The sequence below is a fragment of the Monodon monoceros genome, unplaced genomic scaffold (genome assembly GCF_005190385.1).
Source record: "Monodon monoceros isolate NGI ecotype Baffin Bay Population unplaced genomic scaffold, NGI_Narwhal_1 Super_Scaffold_7, whole genome shotgun sequence".
NCBI classification, from domain to species: domain Eukaryota; kingdom Metazoa; phylum Chordata; class Mammalia; order Artiodactyla; family Monodontidae; genus Monodon; species Monodon monoceros.
Window position 1 is genome coordinate 20,052,603 of NW_021703784.1, and position 12,936 is coordinate 20,065,538.

General features: G+C 40.6%; 1 protein-coding gene across 7 annotated transcripts in view; it reads left to right on the forward strand.

The window, feature by feature from the left end:
• Positions 1 to 12,249, forward strand: part of ALG9 (ALG9 alpha-1,2-mannosyltransferase) — a 96,207-nt gene extending 83,958 nt beyond the window's left edge. For 4 of the 7 annotated variants that reach the window (XM_029207899.1, XM_029207902.1, XM_029207903.1 and 1 more), the window contains exons 15-16: positions 7,926 to 8,044; positions 8,334 to 12,249. In XM_029207899.1, coding sequence (XP_029063732.1) covers positions 7,926 to 8,044; positions 8,334 to 8,371 — 157 coding nt within the window. In that variant the 3' untranslated portion in view covers positions 8,372 to 12,249. Of the gene's footprint in view, positions 1 to 7,925; positions 8,171 to 8,333 lie in introns of those variants that run through there. The other 3 variants (XR_003791438.1, XM_029207901.1, XM_029207900.1) reach the window with 3 other exon arrangements.
• Positions 12,250 to 12,936: the final 687 nt, after the last annotated feature.

The window sequence follows — 12,936 nt, forward strand, 5'->3', positions numbered from 1 at the left end:
CCTCCCTTCCTCCCTTCCTCCCTTCCTCCCTTCCTCCCTCCCTTCCTTCCTTTCTGCCGTGTTTGGTCTTCGTTGCTGTGCATAGGTTTCTCATCGCGGTGGCTCCTCTTGTTGCGGAGCACAGGCTCTAGGCACCTGGGCTTCAGTAGTTGCAGCATGTGGGCCCTACGGTGCGCAGGCTTCAGTATTTGCAGCATGTGGGCCCTACGGTGCGCAGGCTTCAGTATTTGCAACGTGTGGGCTTAGTTGTGGCAGATGGGCTCTAGGGCACACGGGCTTCAGTAGTTGTGGCGCACAGGCTCAGTAGTTGTGGTGCGTGGGCTCTAGAGCACAGGCTCAGTAGTTGTGGCACACGGGCTTAGTTGCTCTGCGGCATGTGGGATCTTCCCGGACCAGGGCTCGAACCCGTGTCCCCTGCATTGGCAGGCGGATTCTCAACCACTGCACCACCAGGGAAGTCCCTGGAGAGGTTTCTTGACCTTTTGCATTAACGTGCTCTTTGCTAGGTAAGAAATGGGAGGGTGCAAGTAGTTCTGTGTTGCTGGGGCATAAAGTGAGAGGCTGGAGGGGAGGAAAACGAGGCAATAAAGGAAATAGGAACCAGAAGATGATACGAAACATGGAGTGTGAGAGTAATCTGATCAGCTCCATGAAGCCCTAGCAAAGACTGAGAAATGCAGGTCTGCAGAAATGCTTTGTACGGCCAGCACAATGCTTTAAAATGGATTTGAATGCATTTTTCCACTTTGTCAGAGTCTTCGGCATTCTCTGTGGTTTTGTCTCTTGTCTCTCCTCTTCCTGTTCCTTCAGTCACTGTCGGTTCCCCTGGCTACTATTTTACTGACATTTAGGCCATTTTTGTTGTACAGGTGTGTCCTACAGATGTTTCTCATCTACTTTTACCAGATTGTGTTTTTTAAATCCTTGATGTGTGAAGCCTCCCTCCCCACCAAAAAAAGATTAAAACTTTTTTGGGAAAAAAATATATTCTCGGGCTTCCCTGGTGGCGCAGTGGTTGAGAGTCCGCCTGCCGATGCAGGGGACGCGGGTTCGTGACCCGGTCCGGGAGGATCCCACATGCCGCGGGGCGGCTGGGCCCGTGAGCATGGCCGCTGGGCCTGCGCGTCCGGAGCCTGTGCTCTGCAACAGGAGAGGCCACAACGGTGAGAGGCCCGCGTACCGCAAAAAAAAAAAAAAAAATATATATATATATATATATTCTCTTTGCTGTGATATGGATGCCCTCCACATCTCACTTGTGCTCTGAGATCCCAATGGCCACTGCAGCTTCCGCCTCCCCACGTGCACACCGAAGACTCCTACTTTGCTCTGCCCCATCTGATGACTTTAGGACTGAATTGGTTGAGAAGAGACGAGAACGAAAAGCTTCATATTTTTGATATTTCATTTTCCTTGTAGATGATGAATATTGCCAGAAGCGAGGGAGATAAACTAGTTGCTGTGATTTAAGAGTCAGGGTGTAGTCATTCATTCATTCACAGGATATTTATTGAGCACTTTCTGTGGCACTGTTCTAAAAGCTGGAGTACAGCAGTTAGACAGGTAAAGTTCTGTCTTCAAGGGACTGATATTCTAGGGGAGAATTAACATATAGCATGTAACTCCTGTGTCCATTTCTTTATTTTGGAGAAGGGATAAATGTCACCTCTGTCTTACTTACCATGAGAGTAATGTCTCCCACCCCACTTCCTATTAGAGAATATTAAAGACCAGCCACATTTTTGCTGCATATCAGCTTTTTGAGCAGTTCTTAAACGGCTTAATAGGAGACTAAAGACTGACTGTGACTAAGATTAAGTCTTGAGGGAATTCTGAGACTCTCTTCAGAACTGATGATTTCTCTGAAAGGCCAGTTCTGTTCTGAGGGTTGTGGAAGTCTGTCACTGAACTGTGAACTAAGTGCGAGAGAGAACAAGAGACAAAGACAAAAAGAGAGGGAACTAACTTTAAAAAGAAAGAGAACTGGCAGTGAGCTCAGACTACAGGTTTACACGGATAGTAATGTTTGGATGGATGGATGGATGGATGGATGGATGGATGGATGGAGAGAGAGAGAGATAGATAAAAATAAAAGAGAAAACCTGAGTACTAGGACGTTTTCTTTTTAAAACGAAAAATTGACCCAGCATTTCCATTGTGTCTGTTGAACGGGTGACATCAGGGACCAGCAGCCAGTCTTCCACTGACGTCAGCAAGAGCAGATTGAAATCTCCACAGCAGAGTGCTCCCCAGCCCTGATAAGTAGGGCTGGTAATTGAATTAGAAAACATTCTGAGCTATCAGCTAATTATGCTGTTCAGGCAATTGCTTTGTTCACGTCTGTTTCATCCTTGAATTGCCTGAGTGACTTTCTCACTGGGAGGGGAAGTACTTCAGTGTCCACGATAGAGGCACATATTTTGCGTCTCCCTCAATTATGCTACCTGTGCTTCCCTAGGGCAATACTTCGGCATTTCACATTATTAGGGACGTTGTATGAGTTTTGATCGGCGTTAGTTTTGTTCTAATGTGTGATTCAGTCTGATCTTTGTTTCCCCATGTCTGAATGTGTGCACATACATGTTATTCCAGTGCTCTTTTCTTTCACAAAGGCAAATAACCAATTTGATTTCCCTTCTTCCAGCAATCATACAATATAACAATTTGAAAGGCCTTAGTCATGCTTAACATATTAAAGCTACTGATGGGAAAGAAATTAATCTAGAACAGCAGCTATAGTATTAGAAATGAAGGATTCACGTCAACTTCGTCTTTTGGTTTAAAAAAAAAAATCACAGAATCTTCCCTTCCCAGCTCAGAAGTGTATGTGTTGATTGTTTACTCACTTCATCCACTGGAAGAAATTAGTGGCTTTAGGTGTTAAAGACAGACAATGCTATTAAAAATCATAAGCAAAATCTGCAAGAGAAAAGAAGGTTCATCTTCTAGTAAGGATTTTTCCAGTACAAAGCACTGATGATAAATTTTACTTAACTTCTCCTTACATTTAGTTCCCACTTCTTATATAGTTTTGTGTTCAGGCTTAATTAGAAATGCCTCCTTACTTCCTGAACACATTATCTAGAATTTGATGCCAAATTTCTTATGCTTGTACACTGAGGAAGCATGGGAGAATCCCAGTGCTTCTTGGGTCTCTTGGGACAAACACATGCTTGTCCTTAGCAAGATGGTTATTGCAAACCACACATTCAGTGGGACTTTGAAATCCTCATTGAGAGTAGGAAAGAACTTGTAATTTTGAGGAACTTGAAAGGAGGCTGGTGTGGTGAGAGTGTAGTGGGCAAGGAAGAAAATGGCACAAGGTGAGGTGAGACAGGTAAGTGAGGGCTAGATCTCCTACGGCTTTGTAGATCATTAGAGTTTGGATTTTATTCAAGCCATTCTCCAGTTGTTGCTGAGTGGACAGAGCATTTAACCTGAGTTGCCTATAGATTTGGTTATGGATGGGCAAGTTGCTTTTTTTTGCCTAGTGTACCTTGGAATGTTGGATGGACAAAATGGAATAATGTATAGTAAATGCTTCTTCCACACCTATGCAACCCTCAGTGTTTGTTCTGTCTTCTGAATATGTGTATTATCACTTTGAACTTCTGTATCAGCTATTTAATATTTAGTGTATGCTACATTATGGTTACGTCGTTCATATTCTGTTTCTTCCAACGATAGATTATTAGCTCTTTGAGAACAGAGGCTTCAGGGCTAGCACACAAAGCTCTACACACAGTAAGCACATAGGGGTTTTTTTTTGTTTGTTCATTTTAAGGATTTGAGGTTTCCTTTATTTAAAACTTTGTCTACTGGTTTTTAAAAATTATTACAAGTAACATATTTCACGTACATTTGTATATATTTGAAATTTTCTATGTAACAAATGGAAAACAAAGGAGGTTGTTAAAAAAAAAGTAATATGGTGCAAAGTACAAAATAAAAATCATCTGCTATGTCATAGGGACTGCATAATTTTTGTTTTAATTGGTATTGTTAAAATTGCCTTTCCAAATGGCTCTTGCAGGTTTCCACTTCTACTGGCAATATCAATTTCCTAATTTCTCGCCAGTGTTTGATACTGTCAGACTTCTCAACTTTTGCAAACCTGATTATTGAAAAATTGTATCTAGATTTACATTTCCCCAGTTACTAGTAAAAGTGGACATTATTTCATATGGTTATTGGCCATTTACATTTCTTTTCTATGTTTATGCCCTTTGTCATTTTTTCCTTTTGAGTTGTTTGTCTTAGTGAATGCAGGAATACTTTATATATTCTAGGTACTCTTCCTCTGTTAATGTATGGTAAATATTTTGTCCCAATCCCTTCTATTTTTTTACCTTTGTTTCAGCTTGCCTTTTGCACTCAGCAGTAAAGCATAGTGGCCCTTCTTCCATTTTAGGGAGGTCAGTATTTTTGATGATGATTATGTCCCATGTATAGCCCAAGATAGTTTTCTGAAATGATGTTTTAGAACGAACTCCTTGGCATGACCTATCAGCCTAAAAATAACCATCACCATTTGCTGTCTTGGCCCAATAGACCCTGTTTGTTTTCATATATTTTAGTTATTTTAAAAATAACTTATAAGAATAATGAAAGGACAGTTTAAAAATCTTCATTTGAAATTTTAATAATAATATAAATGTGGCAATCCCAATCTTTATTCCATATTCTCCTGGTTTTGAATATACATACCTGAAATGGGCATCTCTGAACTCAACTAAATACTCATCAACTGTCATGCATGAACCTGAAATATATACATCTTGAAAATACTGGTTCCAGACTTCAGATACATCTCTAATAGGTTCTAGCTTGTTACTTCTGGTTCTTCCTGCATTTGTATTATCAAAATGCAAAACTTGAAGAATTTTTTGAAACCTTAAATGGCTCGTAATTTTGTTGAAGAGAAGACAGCTATCTTCTTTGCTCCATAATTTAAACACTTTCATCTTTAGATTTATAAACATCAATCAAAATGATCAATTCTTTGAATTTTTTATTTCTTTATTATCTGTATCCTTCTAGTCACTTTCATATATTAACCTGCCCTCAACATTTGTCCACTCATGAACTGTATCAAATAGAATTTGGCACACATAAAAGATAAAAGAATGTAGTCATATGCCCTTTTAGCGTAACAGGATAGTCCAAGTTTTTGTTGCAAAATATTGCATGATGAAGTCGTAGGGGAGCAAAACTTTTCCTTCTACCCTTCTAGGTTCTTTTGTTTGGCCTAATAATCAAATTGACGTAAGATAGATTTACAAGAGAAAAACCAATTTAATTTCATATGTACAGGAGCCCCATAAAAATAAGAGACGCAAAGACAAGCCTCAGGCATTTGAGGCTTATATGCCATCCTGAGCTAAGGAACAGGATAGAGGCCTGGGGCTTTGGAGGGGAGGAGGGTCATTCACAGGACAGCAAGAAGGGCAGATGTTTTCCCTGTCACACAGATATGTCATTCAGATAAAAAATTATCTCTGGTAATACCTCTCTCTCTGAGCCAGCTTCCCTACCTAGATTCTTTTAGGTAGTTAAGGGGGAGGTAGAAAGTTCTTCCTGTGTCTCTTGGGCCTTATCTTCAACTCAAAATAATCTGCACGCTAGCTGTATGCTTCGGGGAGGCTCATTCTGAATCCCTCCAAAGTCCTTCCTGTTGAATGACTAACTGAATGAGAACACCTATTTCCTTTTTGTTCTTAGAAATATACTGTTCACTCATCACTTCTTGAGTTAGAAAATTTGTCTAGTATGTGGTCCTCTAAAGACTCATAGTGTGAAATTTTGCCTTTATGATAAATGTTACCATCATCATTAGAGTCTTAAGTGCTGCAATTTGTCTCTTTGCATTCATCTTCTGATTTGTCTAATTGTGAAATGTCTTCCTCTGTCAATGTTCTTCTCATTGGCATTAGGGACAGAAAATTTTAAAATTCTGAACTCTCAGCTGTGCTCAATTAAAGCTAAGTGCAGACTACAAAGATAGTGTCTCAAGTCTTTTGCACCTTATTGAAAGATGATGCATACTTTGGACAGTGCAGTGAGAAAATTGAAGGATAATATAATTGAATCACTTTTGCATCATCCTTTTTGGGGATTTCATCACTCTTCCTTTCTCTTACCATTTGTCTTTTTTTTAAAGCACAGTTGTAAATAATCCAAGATGTAGGGAAAAAAAAAAAGACCACTAAGATTCAGTAATATAGCTTAAATTTATAAAAGCTTGTGCTGGACCCATATGGTAGTTACAAGATAGAATGAGTTTTACTCTATTTTTGATAGTAAGTATAATTTCCCTTTGTTGTTTGGAAGACTCTAAGAAGAATAAAATTATGAAATAACAATCCTTCCAAGTAGTAAGGAATAGTTCCAAAAAGAAAGTAAAATTGGGCCCAATGGACCTAACGTTATACCAAGGACTGAGTTGACCGGAAATATATACTGACTGTATTAGTGAAGCTTTTAGTGTGGAGTCAACTGGAATGGAAATAACGTTTAATTCGGTTTAGCCTTTCTTTTCTACACTGAAGCCTGCAAGAGTTTGCTCCAGCTTACAACTTTCTGTTCTGACCTTCCTCTTATCTGTGCAGCACGGACAGAAAGAATAAATTAACTTCTTTTTGACTGAGGTAGGTGCTTCCTCCTCCTGTTCATTTTGTTTGCAGGAGCCCTGCTTTATCTCGTGTGTCTCTCTTCTAAGCCTCTTTTCTCTATCAAAGCCCTTGAGCTGTTAGCTGTTGAAGTGAAGTGCATCTCTGTAGAGCACAGAGCACTGCCAGCATCCCAGTTGGGGAGAATCTCTAAGAGGTGTGTATGCCAAGCACGATATCATTGTGTGCAGGCATTGCAGGAGTCTGCCAAACTCAGGGGTAGGCTGCCAGTACAAATGCCACGTTGACATGACATTTACAAGTTGAGAGTCTGGAAAAGGACTGGCAGTGGAACATCCTTCAGCTACCTTATTTAGGTTGGCGGTTTCAGGGCCAACTTTTGGTTTTTAGACAGAAACCATAGTCAAGAAGTAATACTTCGTATAGAATTTAAAACTATCACTGCCGCTTTTTCTAGTAAGTGATGAATCCTGTTAGCCTGTTCCTGGGATGCAGGATAAACCAGAGTGGTAAGAGTGCAGAACCTGAAATCAAATCTGGATTTGAATGAGGGCTTTATCACTTACTGTGTAACCCTGATCAAGTTACTTAATCTATGTAAGTCTCATTTTCCTATCTATAAAATAGGGATATCACTTTCCTCATAGGGTTATCAGATGGATTAAATAATATCCTTAAAAGTATAAGCACCAGTGCCTGTTCAATAATAGGTATTCAATAAATGTGAGGTATTTTTCACATTCTTTAGAAACTTGTGAGAAATTCAGGTTTTTAGCTGTTCTTATCTATATTTTAGCAAAAAGTAAAAAGATTCTCTCTTTGACTTAAGAATTGCCAGAACGGTACTCACAGGAAGCCCAGAACACAGTTTTCTCCAGCTCTCTAGGAAAACTTAGAGCCAGAGTCAGGATCATTTGAGCATTTTGGCATCTCTACAGTTTTCTAGGTACAGAAACCTTTGAGGTATTAAGAATTTATTTCTGTAATAGCAGTCCTTTGATTGAATTGGAATTTTTCTATGGCAAATTCTAATGCAAAGTGCAGACCTAGAGCTATTCTGAAGGATATCCTGTGGCTTAATAGAGAGGCTATCATTTGGGTGCAGGTAAGAAGGTGCTTGGTCTTGCTTAAGTCTTTCATCAAGATCTAGTAGCTAAATAACAGACTTTTCTGTGCTGCTTGTATAAAATATCCTCACCATAGCACTTTGTTTATTTCCTTTAACCATTTTCAATACATTAGTAAATCCTCTCAAATGATAAAATTCTGTCTTTTCTTTTTTCTCTTGTTTTTCAGATCTTCAAAGTTGTTGCGGGCATTCTATGTTCCCTTCCTGTCAGATCAGTATACAGTGTATGCAAACTACACCATCCTCAAACCCCGGAAAGGAAAGCAAATCAGGAAGAAAAGTGGAGGTTAGCACCATGCCTGTGGCCCCAAAGGACAACCATCCTGTTAACTGGTAATTCCACTGACAGGACTCCCTCCAAGTCATCGTTTGTAACGTTTGTAATAAAAGCCGTCTGACAAGAATACTGGAATCTGGGCTCTTTGGGCTTGTCAGAGTCAATCACATTCACTTCTTAATGTGTGTCTCTGTTCTGCATGTACACTTTGTGCAGCTAGGTGGAGAAAGGCCCTAAAGTCCGGGTAGATATATTGCTCCACATCTCATTGTTTTTCTTCTGTTCAATTATTTACTAGACCGGAGAAGAGTAGAACCAACTTCCAGGAAGAATTGAAAATCCCGGGACTGGATGGCTGTGTTGAGCTGTTCCACACACTCTGGCTTGGCATCCAAGAACTAGCCTCCCTTGGGCCGTATGAGCTTCTCCACCAAAGCTCTTTGGCAGCTCCTAGCAGACGACCTCCTTCCAATCCTAGTGCTGAAAATGAGCACAGCCTAATTGCCAACCTACATGTCCTTTTCACCTCCGGCAAGACTAAGCTTTTCTAAAGCACGTCACAGGACCAGGACCCTACCCTGGAGGTATCTCAGGAAAAATGCAACCAGTTGAGGAACTGTGGCTTAATTTCATTACATAGGATGCCTCTTGCTTTCATCTTATTTCCTTTACAACAAACTATAACTATATGGGTTTGGGTTTTTGTTTGTTTTTTAAGCTTTAGCATGCTGTTTCTTGAATTCAAGACTTCCCTGTATAAAGGTATCAACAGACCAGACTATAACTGTACAGGACATACGTGGAGAAAATTAACTCTATCAGTTGGTAGATTTGGATGACATCACATTTTAAAGTAATTTATTCTGAGGCCATTTCTGAGGAAATTAAGAATCTCCCTTTTTTAAACAGCCCTAGTGAAAAACACCAGTGTATATTCATGGCACCTGTTTTTGAGTATGTCTATTGCAAAGCACATCCTGCATGGGGCACCTCTAGTCAAGTAGGCAATGATAAGGACTTAATTAAAACATAAGTATATACTTTACTTTGCTTTTACACACAGTATTTCATAGTTTACAAAGCACTTTCACATTATCTCATTTGATCCTCACAGTCATGACGTGAGGTAGACAAAGCAAGTGGTTTTATCCCCATTTTACAGATGAAGAAACTGAGACTAGGGGGCAGGGGGCAGGGGGAGGTAAGGTGACTTGCCCAAGGCCACACAGCCAATAAGTAGTAGCGCTAGGACCAGAACCTGGGTTACCTAACTTCTCATCCAGTGCTCGTCCCTACTCCTCACTTGACTATGAGAACATTACTTGAAAGAATGATGAGGTTGGCCAGAGACCTAATTGATAACGTAACTTTCTATTTTAAGGAAGAATTTTATCTGTGTTTCTGTGAGTTCTTTGGAGCCTCCAGTCTGCCTATTGGTTAGACCATCATAGCGGTACTCCGGGATGCAGCCTGGCCTGTGGCAGGAAAGTAGTGCTCATGTTTGGAAGTCAAGCTCCTTTGCAGCCACACAGGATCCAATACCAGTTCCATTCCTATAGTCAATCTGGGGTCACTTTATAGTGCCTTATTTCCCTAAGGGTGATTGTGTCTAGTATCTGCAAATAGGATGCATTCATTTTTCAGAGTTTCCATCTTTCATTTTTCAAAGAGAAGGGATTTTCAGTAGGAACTGATCCCAAGAGAGGAGAAGTGACAAGGGAAGAAATGGCTAGTTACCATATGAAGAGTCCTCATTCGGATCCCCTCTAAAGGAATATCTGGGGAGGGGTTGAAGAATTGTGAGTCAGTAGGTCTAGATAGCATGAACAATGATAACTGGAGAGTGAAGATAAACTGGGGTCCCACTTGCTGCTTTAAGGATTTTTGTATTTAATTTTCAATACTTGATTACTGTTTCCCAAGGCAGATATTGGCACATGTGGTCTGACTATGGGATAGAGAATTTCTAGTGAAAGATCTTGCCATACCTGCAGTAATAGTGCACTGTCCTTCACAGTGGCTAGAGCTCTTTTTTTTGCCAAGGTAAATGAGAAGGTACAGTAATGGAGGTCCATGGTGAGTGTTTTTTTTCTAATCAAAGTGGTACAGTACTGATCCATTTTATCATGTTGCATGTTAAAAAAAAAAGCCTTCTAAGCAAGAACTTACTGTAATGTAGCACAAAAAAGGTCATGATCAATCTAGGTATTCCTTGGGAATATCAGTTGCTATCCCTTTTAAAACCTGATTTCAGTTTGCTCTGTTCTATGAATATCTTTAGTGAGAGCACAGTAAATTGCAGAACACTCTGCCAAATTCGATAGGTAAGGGATATAAAAATGAATGTCTTTTGTTGTGAAGGTGTTTTTCACATGATATATAAACGCGTTAAAACATCTCCACCTGGGCTTCCCTGGTGGCGCAGTGGTTGAGAGTCCGCTTGCTGATGCAGGGGACATGGGTTCGTGCCCCGGTCCAGGAAGATCCCACATGCCGCGGAACGGCTGGGCCAGTGGGCTGTGGCTGCTGAGCCTGCACGTCCGGAGCCTGTGCCCCGCAACGGGAGAGGCCACAACAGTGAGAGGCCCGCGTACCGCAAAAAAAAAACACAGAACATCTCCACCTCAGCAATACAGGGAGGTTAGCTTTGCCTGGGAAGAGAGTTTCAAAACACTTGGTGAGAGTAGCATTTCTCCTCCAGAGAATCAGTGTTCAGCATGAGCTGACCGCTCTGCTCACTGTAAGGATAAAGTATCTCAGGTACGTTTTTCTCCACAGATTGTTGACTATCAGGGAATGAATGAAGGTCTACAGCTTATTGGTAATAAGCTTTGATTGTAGAGCTGAGCGAGGGAGTTGGGTATATTGGCAGTCCCAGGGCTCTCTGATCTCTGGATCTTAAGCAGCCTTGTCTGAACCCCAGATCTCACAACACTGAGTCCTATTACTGAACCAGCCTGTGTAGTAGCATCTGCTATCAAAGTATACCTGTCAACTGGTAGGTGTCATCTGATAAGAAAGACCACTCATTTTAATCTCTTGAGATTATAACATTAAAGTGAAGCCCACACTCTTTATTACTGAATTCAAGTTTAGAAACTGATTCTCTGTTTTAAATCAAGGTGGTTCTTGATCCCAACCATTTATTTGGGTCATTTTTTCTAGTTTGGAGTTCTGGGAAAGAACCTTCCAAACCCCATGTAATTCTGCAGCATTAGATCCAGATTGACCATTTGGGCAAAGCACAAATGGAAATCCTTTATTGTGTTTTGCATTTTGTAGGATTTATTGAAATAAGAATTCACTGTGATTGTGCTGTCTTCTGGCCAGTGTTGGGCAGCTCTGCTTTAAATTTGGTTAATTTTATTTTCTCTGAAGAGCGAAAAGAGGCACAGTTTAATCTTTGCCTCCACAGGCATATTAAGCTCATGTATTAATTCATTCTTAGGTTCCTACATTAAATGCCTTGGGTAAACAGATAAATGGACATGTGCTCAGCTGTAATTTTTTTGCAAAAGAAAGATCTGACTTCCATATAGCATTGTTGGATTTCAGAGGCTCTCTGGTGTTTTGATAAATCTAAATGAATGTTGCCTTTAATTTTTCCAGTATATAATCTATTTAACCGTGAGATTCATGCTGCAAGTGAAATCAGGAAGCACTGCAGTGTTGAAGCAAGACTATTGTTCAATTCATTTGTCTTCCTGATCCTTGTACTTTATTTCACATGTCAGTGTTTACATTACATACTTGTATTTTCTGTGAAAGAGAAAGTTAAATAAATCTTGGCAGTTTGATTTTCCTTTTATTAAGTTGATATTTTCTCTTTTGCTTTTAGCTTTTAAATCTTTGGTGGAGATTGGAACCTGAAGGAGCTCAACTCCTTCCATCACCCCCACTTTCCTCCTTCAGTGTATAGACCTGCCCTCTGTAGACCAAATAGCCCAGAATGTTTATTCTGAAAACTCTGGGAAGAAGCCATTGGAAAACCCAGTGAGGGTTAGTTTAATTTTGTGGAAAAACCAAGCACAGTGGGGACTACTCAGTGTGTCAGCATTGTGCCTAAAAGAGAGTTTCTGGGTCCATGTTACGTTTTTGGATTAAGAATCTCTGGGCGGGCTTCCCTGGTGGCGCAGTGGTTGAGAGTCCGCTTGCTGATGCAGGGGACACGGGTTCGTGGCCCGGTCCGGGAAGATCCCACATGCCGCGGAGCAGCTGGGCCCGTGAGCCATGGCCGCTGAGCCTGCACGTCCGGAGCTTGTGCTCTGCAATGGGAGAGGCCACGACAGTGAGAGGCCCGCATACCGAAAAAAAAAAAAAAAGAATCTCTGGGCTTTGAGAGTCTTAATATTCATAGAAATGTGATCTAGTAATATCTAACATTTAGGTAATTTTCCACTTTGTCAGAGGTTGTCAGGAGCAATAAAACTTTTTTTGTGAATGAATTTCTAACGTCATTCCTGTATCTTGCACCTTATAGCCAATAACTTCTAGTAGCCATCTCGTTTAGTACCATTGGTTACCAGTTTTCTTTCCATAGGACCCAAAATGCCCAGGAAACTTGGTTTGATTATTTCTTCCAAGTTGTTTTAGAGAAGGATATTTTATTAATATAATTCCAGAAGGGAGAAGTCCACAGCCCTAATGAATTTCTTTTCCCCTCCTAGAAGGCCATCCTTCTCCCTGTTTATTTTTCTTACTTTTAGGGCCAGCTCGAGTCTCCCTCTCTTTTATGAAGTCTTTCTAGACTTCAGACCCCTGTGATTACTTCCTGAACCCTCTTGAGTACCCAGTGTCTTTACTAATGACATAGAACCTTAACATGCAACCCTTGCAAGCCTGTCTCTCAAGAACATTGTTGGCACGTCTGGGGGCAAAGACCATGTCACACTTCAAGAAAC